This window comes from Neophocaena asiaeorientalis, unplaced genomic scaffold, assembly GCF_003031525.2.
Source record: "Neophocaena asiaeorientalis asiaeorientalis breed wild unplaced genomic scaffold, Neophocaena_asiaeorientalis_V1.1 scaffold99, whole genome shotgun sequence".
In the NCBI taxonomy this organism is placed as follows: domain Eukaryota; kingdom Metazoa; phylum Chordata; class Mammalia; order Artiodactyla; family Phocoenidae; genus Neophocaena; species Neophocaena asiaeorientalis.
The window spans coordinates 2,550,191-2,566,706 of record NW_020173022.1 but is presented as its reverse complement, the minus strand read 5'-3'; the positions used below and the strand labels follow the sequence as shown (position 1 = coordinate 2,566,706).

Here is a 16,516-nt window from a genome sequence, read left to right as displayed (position 1 = left end):
GATGAAAGTCTAACTAAAGGTTACAAGATTTTGCAAGAATTTTGGTAGTCATACAGACTGCCAACAAACACATGAAAGAATGCTCAACATCATTAATCATTAGGGAAATGCAAATCAAAACTACGATGAGATATCATCTCACACCAGTCAGAATGGCCATCATCAAAATATCTACAAACAATAAATGCTGAAGAGGGTGTGGAGAAAAGGGAACCCTCTTGCACTGCTGGTGGGAATGTAAATTGATACAGCCACTATGGAGAACAGTATGGAGGTTCCTTAAAAAACTACAAATAGAACTACCATATGACCCAGCAATCCCACTACTGGGCATATACCCTGAGAAAACCATATTTCAAAAAGAGTCATGTACCAAAATGTTCATTGCAGCTCTATTTACAATAGCCCGGAGATGGAAACAACCTAAGTGTCCATCATCGGATGAATGGATAAAGAAGATGTGGCACATATATACAATGGAATATTACTCACCATAAAAAGAAACGAAATTGAGCTATTTGTAGTGAGGTGGATAGACCTAGAGTCTGTCATACAGAGTGAAGTAAGTCAGAAAGAGAGAGACAAATACCGTATGCTAACACATATATATGGAATTTAAGGGAAAAAAATGTCATGAAGAACCTGGGGTAAAACAGGAATAAAGACACAGACCTACTAGAGAATGGACTTGAGGATATGGGGAGGGGGAAGGGTAAGCTGTGACAAAGCGCGAGAGAGGCATGAACATATATACACTACCAAACATATGGTAGATAGCTAGTGGGAAGCAGCTGCATAGCACAGGGAGATTAGCTCCGTGCTTTGTGACCGCCTGGAGGGGTGGGATAGGGATGGGGGCAGGGAGGGAGATGCAAGAGGGAAGAGATATGGGAACATATGTATATATATAACTGATTCATTTTGTTGTAAAGCAGAAACTAACACACCATTGTAAAGCAATTATACTCCAATAAAGATGCTAAAAAAAAAAAAGAATTTTGGTAGTAACCTTGGGATTTAGGGACACATTGCTTTTAAAAAGTTTCACTCATATACTGTACATAGCATGTCTGACTGCTTACTTTATGCCAGTCACTAGCCTCCGTGTTATAGGACGATGATTATCACCCTGTCTCCTGAGTCAGAGTCTGCCTTTTGTAAAATCGTCCCAGGGAATTCTGATGGTTTATCAGCTTTGCGAACCACTGATATTATAGATACAGAAGGATAAGGCATTCACTGTTCCTGTTCTTGAATAGCTTATAATCTAGTTGGGGACACAATAGACATCAATGCAAAGTGACAGAGAGTAGTCAACATCAGTATGTTATTTGAAGCATGTGGTAGGAATTCATAAAATGGAAAAGTCAAGTTGGCCCAGAATCAAGGAGATAGAACTCTGATTGGACTTTAGAGAGTGGACAGTCTGAGTTGATCAAATAATATCGGCCAAGAAGCAAAGGCAGAGACCATATGTTGAGGAGACTGAAGACATCATAGAGATCTCATGTGAGGTGCTGCATTACAATTTATTGAATCTGTTGAGACAAATCATAGAAGCTTGGAGGCGTGTAGATTCAGGGGACCCGGGATAAGTCATAATGATGCTTCAGACAAGATAATTTTCAGATTCTCTATAAATAGCAAAGTCATATCTTAAGGCCACGTGAAATAGCAAGATCCTCCAAGATACGTAAAGGGCCCTGGAGGCAGGAAAAATATAATCATAGTAATCAACACGTGCTGTGTGCCTTCCCACTGCTAGGAATTATATACTTCACAGTGTTCTTTCGTCCTCCCAACAACCCTACCGGAAAAAACTGTTATGATCATCCCTGTTTTGCAGGTGTCAAAATTGAGCTCCAGAGAGGTTGTGCAACATATCCAAGAGAACACAGCTAGTAAGTGGGATCGAAATCTGGTCTGATTCTCTCAGTGAAGCTCTTTAAGCCCTCTCCTCTGTCACTGCCTTAGGTGGCCACAGGCCCTTATCAAGACAGAACTGTGCAACAGATGAAGACAAATATCATATATCGCTTATATGTGGAATGGAAAAAAATGATGCAAAGGAACTTACTTACAAAACAGAAACAGACTCACAGACATAGAAAACAAACTTATGGTTACCAAAGGGGAAAAGGGGGGAGCAATAAGTTAGGAGTTTGGGATTACAATATACACACTACTATATATAAAATAGGTAAACAACAAGGACCTACTGTATAGCACAGGGAACTCTACTCAATATTTTATAATAACCTATAGTGGAAAATAATCTAAAAATTATATGTATATATATATTCGTATATATATATTCATATATATGAATCACTTTGCTGTATACCTGAAACTAACACAACATTGAATCAACTATATTTCAATATACATGTATATTTTTTAAAAGACAGAACTGGGCTTCCCTGGTGGCGCAGTGGTTGAGAATCTGCCTGCCAACGCAGGGCACATGGGTTCGAGCCCTGGTCCGGGAAGATCCCACATGCCGCGGAGCAGCTGGCCCCATGAGCCACAATTACTGAGCCTGCGTGTCTGGAGCCTGTGCTCCGCAACAAGAGAGGCCGCGATAGTGAGAGGCCCACGTACCGCGATGAGGAGTGGCCCCCACTTGCCGCAACTAGAGAAAGCCCTCACACAGAAACGAAGACCCAACACAGTCAAAAATAAATAGAAATAAATAAATAAAAGACAGAACCGTGCATGGGTAGAAGTCAGTAAAGTGGGCCAGGCCAGCAGGCCCCATTCACGTGACCATCCCCTTGCTTCTTCACCACCTGAAAATACAATATTTCTGTGCCCGGTAACAGGGCATAGGGCCCTCTTCCTCAGATCAGAAGGAGAGCAGTGTGGTGAAGGGATTTGGGTCCCACTGCCCTGGGAATTGCAGAGCGCCTGGTAAGTGTGAACTCTGCCCCAGGCAGTGTTTATGGTGGCGGGGTCTGATGAGGGGCTACTGAGCCGTGGGGTCAGCAGATGGAAGCTGCGGGGGACAGTGTTGCCCCGTCTCATGAATCCCCGAGCACTGCCCTGCCTGCTAGAGCCGCTGATTGCTGCCCTTTCTCCACTGGTAGTAAAACAGTCACTAACCTGGTTGCTCTCCCTAATACCTCCTGTCATCTGGAGCAGTGACCTAGTCAACCCCCAGCCTGGAAAGGCCCCAGGAGGTGGGGACAGCGCGGGCTGCAGCTGCCGCGACGCCTGGGGGAGCTGTAGAGGGGGAGGACACTGCCACCCGCAGCCGCGCGGCGCTCACTGCAGCCCCGACAGCGGCCAAGCCCGGCCAAGCCGGGCGCAGTCGGCTGAGGCAGAGGCAGGAAAGGAAACATGTTCCCAGCTTGCCCTTGCCTCTGGGTCCTCGTGGTCCTGGGCTCCAGCTGGGCTGGCTGGGGGAGCCTAGGGGCTGAAGCAGCGCGGCTAAGGCAGTTCTACGTGGCTGCTCAGAGCATCAGCTGGAACTATCGCCCCGAGTCCACATACCTTAGGTAAGGCAGGCATGGCGACCGGTGGGCTTCTCCAGGGAGGACAATCTATTTCTTTTAGAGAGCATTCCCTTTGCAATTGCATTGCTTTTTTTTTTTTTTTTTTTTACTTCAGGTAGGTAAATACAATTAATAGAAGAGCATAACGAATAAATTAAGCTTGGTGTATGCTCATTTTGCCTCCAATAATACAAGTTTATCATTCTGAGGATATAGAAAATAGTGTTTGGCTAGATGCTGTTTCAAGTTTGCTGTTAATACAGTTTTGTTAGTATGATTGATAGTTGATTTAATATATTGATTGATTCAAAAGCACCAGGTACCTACCTCTTCACTCCTGTTCCAGATTTTTAGTAGTCTAGTATTTTATTAAACTTCTAGTTACATATGATTTATTCCATGCCCACATAACTTCATCTTCTAAAACTAAAGGTGTACACTGTATACTTTATTATAAGCAGGTTATTCGATAACAACTGCCATAATTTTGTTGTTTTCTTATAAATGACTTTCAAAACATCATCAGTTCATAAAAATGCAACATTGTTGTTCTTGTTCTTTTTTCTGCTTCGTGTGACTCTTCATTTTTCTCTCATTCTTAATCACTCCCTGGGATATGGTCTACTCTGGCTATTTTGATAGAGTCACTATTAAAAGGCATATGTGACTTAGAGGGGGGTTAAATAATAAAACTGTATTTGAGTTGCAAACTATTTTTCCTAATTGAAAGGTTAAAAATAAGACTTCACAGAAATTAAACAAATCATAGGTTCTACTCAATATTTCCAGTTAGTTATGTTTTTATTTCTTTTAATGGTAAACCTCTTAGTGTGACTTAAGTTTTTTTGTAACTTAACATCACAGTTTAAGCAATTGTGAAAGATGTGTTCCTCTTTTACAGTTTCGAAACCAAAGCAATCTGCCAAGAAGATATTGTGATGTTTTAAGCCTTTTAGTGTATAACATTACCCTTTCAAAACCTTTTCTTTGTAATTGGGTTATTTTGGAGGGCATTGCCTCTTGGTCTTATAATAATAAGAAGTCCCTCTTTTTTCTTGTACAAAAAAGGAGGACTTCTTATTTAAATATTGTACATTTAAATACATTTAAAATATTGTATTTCAAGGTGATAATCTAGGTCACACCCACACCCTTAGAGAACTGCTGCTAACTGAAACCCCAAAGGAAGTAGCAGTCTTTCCAACATTAATTGTCCTGCTCTTGGGTAGAACACTAACTTGGTCGCTGGCTTTCCTGTGTCACACTGTGCTTATGCTTTGGAGTTTGTTCTTTCTTCTGTAATTAACAACAAGAATAACAAGCAGAATTTTGGAGGCAGAATCACATAGGGCAAAACCCTGATTCATATGGTGAATTCACATAGGAAGCCATGATTGGTCATCCTATCCTCTCTGTGGCTGAGTTTCCAGAATTCTGGGAAGAGTTGTTCCTCTGGTATTAATTACTGAGTCAAAACCATACAGTGATAATCCAGACCAACTGTCCATATTTTTGAACCTCAAATCATGTCATTTCTTTCTAGTACTTTTATGTGAAAAGTCTAACCTTGTATCTGGCTGCTTAAACTAAGAACTTGTTCTAAATTGTCCTACATCTAGAGCTAATGATACTCACTATAAAGAAATCAACATAGACAACTCCATCCTTTGCTAAAGTGTATTTTAGCACAAAGCAAAGATCTTTCCTTATTTCATGTAATATTGGCAGGACAGTGCCTTTTAGAGGTGAAATATATCTTTTATTCTTGCTCTGGGGCTGAAGTGAATGTTTTTGAAAATTTCCCTAAGGAAACGTGTTCAATCACATGTATATAGTAACAGATATTGAAAAAAATACATATGTATTTTTTCTCATGTTCTAGCTTTATATGATTTTATTATGAATAAATCATCCTTAAATAGTCCTCATAAATGGAAAATTCATCATGCATATTGTTTGAATTCATGTCATCTTTAACTTTCAGACAAATTATTTTCCAATAGCAATTCAATTGTTCAAATTAAAATAAATATACCTCAGTATGCACACATAATATACACAGGGAAACATATTAGGAAACACACCTCTATTAAAATTACTCCACATAAAAGACTAATTTTTCTTAGTAAAGATTTTATACTGTCACCTATACTCTTGTATTTAAAGATCTAAGGTTAGGGACGGGAGCTATGTTTCAATTGTACATAAAACTAAACACACAAAATTACCACCACAGATAAATAAAAATGGACCTCCACATTAGGGACACAAACTAACATACAGAATCCTAGGGTTCTTGGGCTCTAAAAACTCTATGAGGTTGTTTAATTCATTTTCAACTTTCATGTTTTAACTTCTTACTTTTCCCCACACCCAAAGCACCAATACCCCTAGCAAATAGTTGTCTAGTTTCTACTTGAATGCTTCCAGTGACTGAGAACCCACCGCCTTCAATAGCTTGCCATTCCAACAATACTTACTCATGCCTCCTTTAATTCTCTTTCCAAATATGAACACAGTTCTTGTATCTTACATTTTAAAATTATGAGAATGACTATAATTACAGATTTTTCTGCTCACCGGGAAAACCTAAAAGCTCAAATCCAATTTTCATTATATTTTAAAAATACCACTAGCTAACACGCATTGAATATTTACAATGTGCCAGCTCTAAACCTTTTGTAGGTATTAACTTATTTAAAACTTGTAACAGTTCTGTGAGGGAGATTTTACTATTCGTCCCAGCTCACAATGATAGAAACAGAGGCACAAATTGATTAAATAAACTTTTCAAGGTTATATAGTTAACAAGGGGTAGACACAGGATTCAAACCCAGACACTCTGAATCTACAACCAGTTCTCTTAGCTTCTGTGCTACATAGACATCATGGCAAATGTGATTAGTATCCCTCTCTGTTACGCCCTAATTATAGTGGGGCCACTCTCTGGATTAGGAAGCATAACAGAGCCAATATGGGCAACTGGTTTAGACATTGGTAAGAAATTTCCCCTAATTATCTTTCCTTTATCTTTGAGTTTAAGACAAGGATAGGAGTCATGTGCCCATCTTTAGAGACACTGAAGAAAAAGATGGGAAAGTATCCCAGTACTCTCCCTGCTGCCCTCTCTCTGAATTTTTAACCATGAAAACAGTCATCCCTTGGTATCTGTGGATATGGAACCCACAGATACAGAGGGATAACTGTACTAGTCTGTTTTATATAAGGGACTTGAACATCTACAGATTTTGGCTCCAGGGTCATCCTGAACCAACCTCCCACAGATACCAAGGGATGACTGTCCAATGGTTTTTGAGTCCTGGCTTTGCCATTATCAACTGATTCTCCTTGGGCAAGTTACTTAAACTTTCTGAGACTTAGTTTTTTCATTTGTTTGTTTCCTATATGAATCTCAGGGTCTTGACTCCATTAGCTATCTTCAACTTCTCAGCGAGAAATAGAGTCCACCAAATCAATTGTTCTTTACAATGTTCCCCAGTCACATAAGACTGTATTTGACTGATGAGTTGAAAAACAGCTCACATATTTATTCATAAAGGATTTGGTCATGTCTTTAATCGTTTAAAATCTAAGCCTAAAGTTTGGGTTCACCCTATCATCTTGGGTTCTATTTTAGAAAATTGATTCTGAGTAACAGGATTGGTTAGGGAAGACTAAATTTGTGAAAGAATGGTTATCACAACAGAATATTCTTGAAGACACCAATAATTATTTTATTAACTTCGCTTACTGTTCATATTTATAAGACCTTGGGCTTCTGAACTGCAGTTAAAAATACTGTTATTTCTAGTAAAAGTCTGAGGACATGAGAGATATATTTTGTTGTAATGTGCGAAGTAGATGTCATGTAAGCCTTTCAAATTTATTTTATTTCCAGTTCGAATACTTCTGCAACCTCCTTTAAGAAAATTGTCTACAGAGAGTATGAAGCATATTTTCAGAAAGAAAAACCACGATCCACAACTTCAGGTAAGCCTGAAATATATTTTTCAATTTTAAAGATAAATCTCTATGGATAACTTGATATTCATATATATCTAAAATATTCACTTAGTGATATTTTATAGAAATGTGTGTTTTTGTTATTTTGGCTAGATAATTGGTAGAGCTCTTATTCATAGTATTGAGAATTGAGAAAAGCAAAGCATTAAGCCAAACTAGGGGCCCCTCTGAGCATGGGGCCCTGTGCAATTTCATGGGTCTCATGCCCATGAAGCCAGCTGTTTTTAACTGTGATTAAAAAAAAAACTAAACAAAACTTCTAAGTGTTTGAATTTTTATTCACTCATCTAACGAACTATTATTGAACACCTGCTGTGGGTGCTAAATTGAACTAGGCACTATGGATGCCACGCTGGACAAGAGAGACACATCTCCTGCCTTCCTGGAGCTTATGGTCTAGTTTAATGAGCACAGATGAGTCTTAGCAAATGATCATTTGCTGGGTCCCAAGACTCATTTAAAGGAACTGTATATGGCTGATTCTTTTGCATCTATCTTTCCCATCTCTTCTGTTTTATTTAGTGTGATGTATATAACAGCTATAATTTTTAGAGAAAAAATCTCCTCTTTTTTTCCTAACCTCTTTTTTAATTAAGGACAGTAGGCTGAATGGGTTTCTGGGATCGTAAATATGGTAACATAGTTCACAGAACTGATAAAGGCCATTAAGAGAGAACTTCCTCCAGTTAGGTCCCCTAGTCAGTAATTCACTCATCCTTCCCCCCAACCAGGTGAAGACCTGTCATCTTCCCCAGACTCGTCCTTCTATCTCTTTTATTCATTCTATCTTGTTCTGCCTCCTCCTCAGATCTCCCTTTATCTTCAATCTTTCCTTAAATGGAGACTTCCCTTCCGTCAAAAATCCTCAACAATAAAACAGAACACAACTTATGTTCAAATTAACATCCGGTCTCAAAAAAAGTCTCCCCTTGACTCTGTCTGCCTTTTCTCCCCTTTCCTTCACTACCAATTTCCTGTGTGATTGGTATATTTCATTCTCTATCATATCAAATTACTCTCCAAAAAGGGGCCCCATGACCTCTTAGATGCCAGACCAATGGTTTCTTTCCAGTTATTTTCCCACTTGATATTACTAGGACATGTAATGCTCCCCCTTCTTGAAACTCTCTCTTTACCTTGTTTCCCTGGTGCCACTTCCCCTGCTAACGGAGATGGAATGGAAATGAATGGAAGGTGAGGAAATGTAAGTAGGAGGAACTTACATAGATAACTCTTTCCTGAAACTTGGCTCCAAATGGGAGGAGAAATAGGGTAGTTCTGGGAGGGAATGAGGGGTTTAAGGATATTTTAAGAGTTTTATTTAAAAAAGAAGGACAGTGACTTAAAATAATCTAAGTGCTCAAGGGAAGAATCCAAGAGAAAAGGAGAGGATAAAAACATCTGAGGGAGAATAACTGATGGAGCCAGACACAGAAGAAACAGGAAGTGATGTGATTCAAAGCTGGGTTGGATCAGCCTGAGGTGGAAGAGATACTAACCTTCATGGGGGGCTGGGTGGGGAGCCTGGCAAGGGACCAGGTGAGTAACCTTTTATTAATAAGATTACTAATAAAATTACGTTTGTCATTTTGGTCAGGAAATTAAAGGATCTCCTGTCCTCTACAGACTCTGTAGTCTATTCATTTTTATAGATCCAGCTTCAAGCTTAGTATGTACAGTAGATATTTAAGAACTATTTAATTAAGTTAAGTTGTGAGTGGGTAAAGGGAAGACGAGTTGGGAAACACATTCATTAGGCCTGGGAAAAGAGGAATTGGGCAGAGATTCAGAGCTCTCCTTTTTGTGACTTTTGCCAAGTTCACTGAATCTGAATGTGCTGTGTCAGCCATTGTGCCGAGTGCAGTAAGGGATAGAAGGACCAGTGCCAGCCTGCAGACTGCCTTTTAGGTCAGGTGTCCCCAACCCCCAGGCCACAGACTGGTACCAGTCTGTGGCCTGTTAGGAACCGGGCCGCACAGCAAGAGGTGAGCAGGGAGCCAGAGAAGTTTCATCTGTATTTACAGCCGCTCCCCATTGCTCACATTACCGCCTGAGCTCCGCCTCCTGTCAGATCATTAGATTCTCATAGGAGCGCGAACCCTACTGTGAACTGCGCACGCGAGGGATCTAGGTTGCGCGCTGCTTATGAGAATCTAATGCCCGATGATCCGAGGCGGAGCTGAGGCAGTGATGCTAGCACTGGGGAGTGGCTGCAAATACCGATTATCATTAGCAGAGAGGTCTGACTGCCCAGAGACCATAATAAATCAATTTCCTGCAGACTCATATCAAAACCCTATCAGTGAGTGGCAAGTGACAATTAAGCTGCCTCTTACGAAGTAGACCGGACATAAGCGGCACACTTCGGGTGTCACTGTCTCCCAACTCCCCCAGATGGGACCATCTAGTTGCAGGAAAACAAGTGCTGGGCTCCCACTGATTCTGCATTATGGTGAGTTGTATAATTATATATTTCAGTGTAATGATAATAGAAATAAAGTGCATGATAAACGCAATGCGCTTGAATCATCCCCAAACCATCCCCTGCCCTGGTCCGTGGAAAAACTGTCTTCCACGAAACCGGTCCCTGGTGCCAAAATGGTTGGGGACTGCTGTTTTAGGTGATACAGAGGCATCAATCATTTTTTAAAATTAATTTTTATTGGCGTATGGTTGCTTTACAGTGTTGTGTTAGCCTCCACTGCACGACAGAATGAATCAGCCATACACATACAGATAGCCCCTCCCTTTTGGACTTCCCTCCCATTTAGGTTACCACAGTTTATTAGGTAGAGTTCCCTGTGCTCATTTTTGAAGAGGAGAAGACTGTGACCAAAATCCTTGGAGCTGATTAATTTTGTAGTGATTTCCTGATTCAACTTCATAAGTTAGAAGTAGACCTTGACAGTTGATTTATGTTTAAGCCTGGTACACTTAAAAGATTACCTTTGTCAACCCCAGTGTATCTCATCACATATTTGTTTTATGTGAACTCTGAGGCATTTTAACATTCATTTTCATGCAACCTCTTCCTGAACTCCCAAAGTTGCTTAATTATGAACCTTGGAGCACAGGGGTGGTGTCTTATTCATCTCTGTAACCCTATAATAATTGATACTAGGAGGCAAACCTGATGTAAAGGAAAAGTCTCAGATTTTTAATAAGATCTGGTGTGAACACTGCCACTGACTATGTGGCCTTCCCCATTCCATTGCCTAGTTCTGTGTTCTTTGTACCTTTTGCTTATTTCCTGCTCCACCCATCTGGTGGGTATGATTCTAGCCATGTGCCCCATTTCTCCAGCATGAGCCCAGAAGTTATTGTAATTACAGGTGGGGCTAAGGCTACAGGACTGGAGGTCTGATGAGACACCTGTCCAGTGAGGTTTGTGGACATGTGGACAGGTGGAGGGGCCAGGCTCATTTTCAGAAATCCTGTCTTGGGCTCTAAAATGGCTAGTTTTGAGTCTCTGTGTATTTTCCAGGAAGATTATGAAATGTTTGGCCCCAAAGGGGTTTTATATTAACAGCAAAAATGGGCCGCCCTGTATCCTGCAACACATTTTTCACCAGAGAGCAGGGGATTGCCTTAGCTGACCTCCTGTAGTCCTTTCCAACTCCCAAACTGCAAGAAATTGGGCACATGCTGTGCTAACTTCCCAGGGTCTCAAGATAGGCTACTCCTTCCCCCAATTTGGCTTTGGGCACTGAGGAGAGGGTGGAAAAGGTCTTAGGCCATCTGGCTAATGGAGGAACTAAACAGCAGCTCAAACAACGTTCAGCCATGTGTTTGCCTACATGCATGAAGGTATTTGGTTTGTATTTATAAGAACATCCCTTTGTTTTGCTTTAATTCTGAAGAAGCAGATAGGGAGGCTAAATAAATATTGCAAAGAACTCATTGCAGTAAGAGGTTAAATCACTTAGAAGACTTATTCTGGGCATCTGGCATTTGCAGCCATGTGATGCCAACAAACAAATCAACCGAGCAAGGCAACCACGGCAACGAAATGCAGTGGACAACGTGACAGCAGTCAGCACCTGATTGGGCTCAGGGGCATTCTGGGCCGTGGGAGTAGCCAGTGGGGACTTCTGCTGGGAGCTAGGACTGAGGGTAGCAGCCAGAAGAGAGGGGTCAGCCAGTGGAGTCAGATGTGGCCAGGAGTCAAAAATGGTGTGGATGTTGGGACTGTTCCAGGAAAGTGGGGGATCTGACCCGCCCTGCAGAAGGTGCTAGAGAAAGCTTTGCTTCAAGAGTCCAGAGAACTGAGTTCTACACCCAGCAATGCCACCCAGTCACTCTCCGCACCCACTTCCCAGGCTTTGTAACCATCTCTATAATGAGGATTAAACTATGTGGCCTCCATGGTCCTGTGCAGAACTAACATAAGAACACACAAACAAAAAGCTTCAGGCACAAGGTCAATATAAACTCTAGGACTGGAGTTCAGTGAAAGGAATAAGTGGGTGGAAAGATAGGAGTTGGGGAAAGATAGGACCTCTATCTCAGAGATCACATTTTATCAATGCTAATAGGAAATTAGTTTTCTATTGCTGTAACACATTACCACAAACTTAGGGGCATAAAACAACACAAATGTATTATCTTAGAGCTCTTGAGGCCAGAAGTCCAAAATGAGTTTCACTGGGTTAAAATCAAGGTGTTCGTAGAGCTCTATTCCTTCTAGAGGCTCTAGGGGAGAATCGTTTCCTTGCCTTTTCCAGTTATTAGAAGCCACCTGCACTCATGGGCTCATGGCCCCTTCCTCCGTCTTCAAAGCCAGCAGGTAGCATCTTCCAATTGCTAACTCAGATACTCCTGCATCCCTTTTATGAGAGATTTTATGATTACATTGGGTCCACCTGGATAATCCAGGAAACTCTCCCCGTCTCAACATCTTTAACTTAATCACACCCACAGAATCCATTTTGCCATATAAGGTAGCATATCCATGGGTCCCAGGGATTAAGTCAGGGACATCTCTGGGAGGCCATTATCCTGCCTACCACACCCACCAAACAAAACCCTCCCACGACATCCTCCATTTCAGAGAATGGCACCCTCATCCACCCAGCCCTCCAAGCCAGAACCTCACCAGCCATCCATGGCAACTTGATCTCCCTCATCCTCCACTCCATGTTCAACCCATCAAGTCCTGACAATTTGATTTCCTAAATAGCTCTCTAATACGTTCTCTCCTTATTATCTCCATTGCCCTAACCTTAAACTAGGCCAAGTCACCAACATTTCTCTCCTGGAGCCTTCTATCTATTCTCCCAACATTCACTCTGGTTTCTCCACACTCCACACTCCACAAATGCAGCCAGAGGTTTAAAAACCAATATGTGGTTCATGTCACATCCCTGCTTCCAGATACTCTTAGGTTAAAACACAAAAGTCTAAGAGGCCTACAAGGCCCTATGTGACTGGACCTCTGATCATGCCTTTGGCTTCACTTTCTGCCTATCTCTCTTACCTACTAAGCTCTAACTTCCCATGGCTGTCAGTTCTCTGAATATGCCAAGTTTTCTGGCACCTCAGGGCCTTCGCACATGCTAATCCCACTCCCTGAAATGCCCTTGTGTATCCCTTTGCCTCTTTGCCTTTGGACTTCAGTTAATGCATCACCTCCTCAGGGAAGCATTTCCCAACCCTGATTACCTCCCCGCTTCTAAGATTAGACTAGATGCTTCTGTCAAATGCTCTTAAGAGAATCCTGTACTTTTCTTTCGTAATATGAACCACAGTTTGTAATTCAATATTTGTGTGATCATTTGTTAAAATCTGTCTTTCCTTCTATTTTCTAAGCTCTATGAAGGCAGGGGGTACATCTATTTTACTCACCATTGCAATTCTAACACCTAGGATAATGTGAGCACTCAATATTTGTTGAATGAATGAATAACTACAAGGTGGGGGGCTGCAATACCAAGAGGTGGCTAAAAGCTCAGTATCTAGAATCACACAGATTTAAGTTTAAATCATGGATCTGCCTCTAATTAGCTGTATAATATTGGGCAAGATATTTAAATTCTCTGAGGCTCAGTTTCCTCATCTATAAAATAAAGATCTTACTATCTACCTTAAAGATGTATTGGGAGGTTTAATGTAAGGACTTAGAGTGCTCAGATATATCAAGAGGGACGTTTATAATTATCGCCACTGCAAACAAATGCCAGTTGAACTCCATGACTACTGTAACTTCCCTTTCCTGCTCCTGTGATTCCTAATGGGCAGAAACCAACCCCATGAGAGCTTATGGATGGCTTGGAAGTGAGAACAGTCAATTGTCTGGAAGAGAGCTTTTGGTGACAGGTTCTCAAGCTTTAGAGGACATCAGAATTATTCAGGAGTACACATCTAAAATGCAGGTTCCCAAACCCCACCTCCAGAGACTCAGGTTCATTGAGGCTGAGATAGTATTTACTTGGGAGTCTGCCTTTTAGTTAGACCCTCACTGATTCTGATGCAGAGCATCCAAGGACTACACTTTGGGAAATTCTAATATATGATTCTTCAAAAACCTTACTCAAATATCAACTCTTCCCTTAACTCTGCAGACAGAACTGGTCCTTCATCCTCTCTGCTCCCGTAGCACCTGGCCCATATCTCAGCAGTAGCTCCTACCGAATGTCTATCTCTAAACGAGCTTGTGATCTCCTTAAGGACAGGGACGATGCCTTATTTATCCATGTGGCCCCAGAGCCTAGCACAGTGCCTGGGATGTAGTAAGTGAAACCTCACTCTTGACTTCTGCACCCTAACCTGCTCAACCCGCTGTGTCCCCATCAAAGTAACTGATAACATTATTTATCCAGTTGCTCAGATCAAAAACCTTGGTGTCATCCTTGACTTCTCTCTCTCAAGTGCCACATCCAACTCCTCAGCAAATTTGCTGGCTCTACTGTTGAAATGTCCAGAATCCAACCTCGTCTCCCCACTTCATTGCTACACATGCTGGCCCAATACACTGTTGTCTCTCGTTTACACCACCTGTTCTGCTTCCACTCTTGTCACTACACAGAATATTTTGTACACAGCAGCTAGGATGAACTTTAAAAAATTATTTATTTATTTATACAGCCGGTTCTTATTAGTTATCTATTTTATACATATTAGTGTATATATGTCAATCTCAATCTAATTCATCACACACACACACACACACACACACACACATACACACACACACACACACCTGCTTTCCCCCCTTGTTGTCCATATGTTTGTTCTCTACATCCGTGTCTCTATTTCTGCCCTGCCAACTGGTTCATCGGTACCGTTTTTCTAGATTCCACATATATGCATTAATATATGATATTTGTTTTTCTCTTTCTGCCTTACTCTGTATGACAGTCTCTAGGTCCATCCATGTCTCTACAAATGACCCAATTTCATTCCTTTTTGGGGCTGAGTAATAGTCCATTGTATATATGTACCACATCTTCTTTATCCATTCATCTGTCAATGGACATTTAGGTTGCTTCCATGTCCTGGCTATTGTAAATAGTGCTGCAATGAACATTGGGGTGCATGTGTCTATTTGAATTATGCATTTCCCTGGGCATATGCCCAGTAGATTGAACTTTTAAAACATATCAGACCATGTCTCTCTGTTGCACAAAGCTCCAGTGATTTCCCATTTCACTTAGAAGAAAATCCAGAGTCCTTACCATGGCCCATAGAGGGTGATCTGCCCCCTCCACCCCCAACTTTTCTCACTCTGGCCACACTGTTTGCCTGACTGTTCTTTGGATACATCAAGCTCCTGCCTCAGGGATTTTGAATTTGCCTCAGGACCAGAGAACAGTCTGATCTGCTCCCTGACTTCATTTAGGTCTCTGAGGTCTCCCCTTCAGAGAGATCTAAAGTAGCCAGTCACCCTTCTTACATTACCCTGTATAAATGAAAATGAACATCTTTCTTGACCCAAGATGGTAGTCTCCCCAGGAATGACAGTGGATCAGAATGGGGTAGACATGGTCAGAACTATTTCTTCTACTCTCTTAACTAGCTTTGGGCCCAAGCCAAGTGTTTCTACCTTCCCATCCTTATCTGCCTGCGTGTAATATAGAGTTAATGAGCTGGCAAAGCCTTCTAGATTGAAGATAAACAGGTCAACCTCAGGACTGAGAGGAATGACGGCAATCACCCGTGGGGTTTTCTTTATGTTTTTCTTGCTTAGCAGCTCTGTCTTGGTAATCCTGAACACAGACATATTTTAAATCCTTGTTTTCATAGGACTTCTCGGGCCTACTTTATACGCTGAAGTTGGAGACATCATGAAAGTTCACTTTAAGAATAAGGCAGACAAGCCCTTAAGCATCCATCCTCAAGGAATTAAGTACAGTAAATTCTCAGAAGGTAAGAGGAATTTAACATCCCTCTGACAAGGGAAAACTTACAACTCTTTACCACCTGTGTCAAACATTTTAAACCATATTGTTGACCAAGTTAGAGAAATCTCCTTTCCTGCAACTGGTAATTATAAAAGTTGCTGCCTTCATAGATTTCAGAGAGGAAAATGAAAAAGTTCTGGGGTCATCTGGACCTCAGATTTTTGGTAGGTTCTTGATTTTTAATAGTTGGATGGGCAAGTTACCTAATCTTTATGAACTCCAATATGTTCATATGTACATATATTGCAAGAGGGGTTAAGGCAGGGGTCTACATACTTTTCTGTGAAGAGCCAGTAAATGTTTTGGGCTTTGTGAGCTATGGAATCTCTGTTGCAACTACTCAACTCTACTCTTTAGTACAAAAGGAGCCATAGACGATATGTAAATGGATGCACACGGCTGTGTCCCAATAAAACTTTATTTACAAAAACAGGCAGCTGACTGGATTTGGCTCATGAGACATAGTTCGAAATAGCAACATGGGGCTGGCCTGGCACACAGATGGCACTTAATAAGTGATATTTGGTGGTGACGGTGGCAGTAGTAGTAGTAAAATGTTGGACATACTGAAGTACTTAAGAACATAAGCTTTGAAGGCAG

At 41.3% G+C, this 16,516-nt stretch overlaps 1 protein-coding gene across 5 annotated transcripts in view; it reads left to right on the top strand.

The window, feature by feature from the left end:
* The first annotated feature begins 3,247 nt into the window (after positions 1–3,247).
* The window catches only part of F5 (coagulation factor V), an 87,846-nt gene continuing 74,577 nt past the window's right edge, over positions 3,248–16,516 (top strand). For 2 of the 5 annotated variants that reach the window (XM_024742435.1, XM_024742434.1), the window contains exons 1-3: positions 3,251–3,497; positions 7,393–7,484; positions 15,759–15,881. In XM_024742435.1, coding sequence (XP_024598203.1) covers positions 3,340–3,497; positions 7,393–7,484; positions 15,759–15,881 — 373 coding nt within the window. In that variant the 5' untranslated portion in view covers positions 3,251–3,339. Of the gene's footprint in view, positions 3,498–7,392; positions 7,485–15,758; positions 15,882–16,516 lie in introns of all 5 variants that reach the window. The other 3 variants (XM_024742439.1, XR_003002911.1, XM_024742433.1) reach the window with 3 other exon arrangements.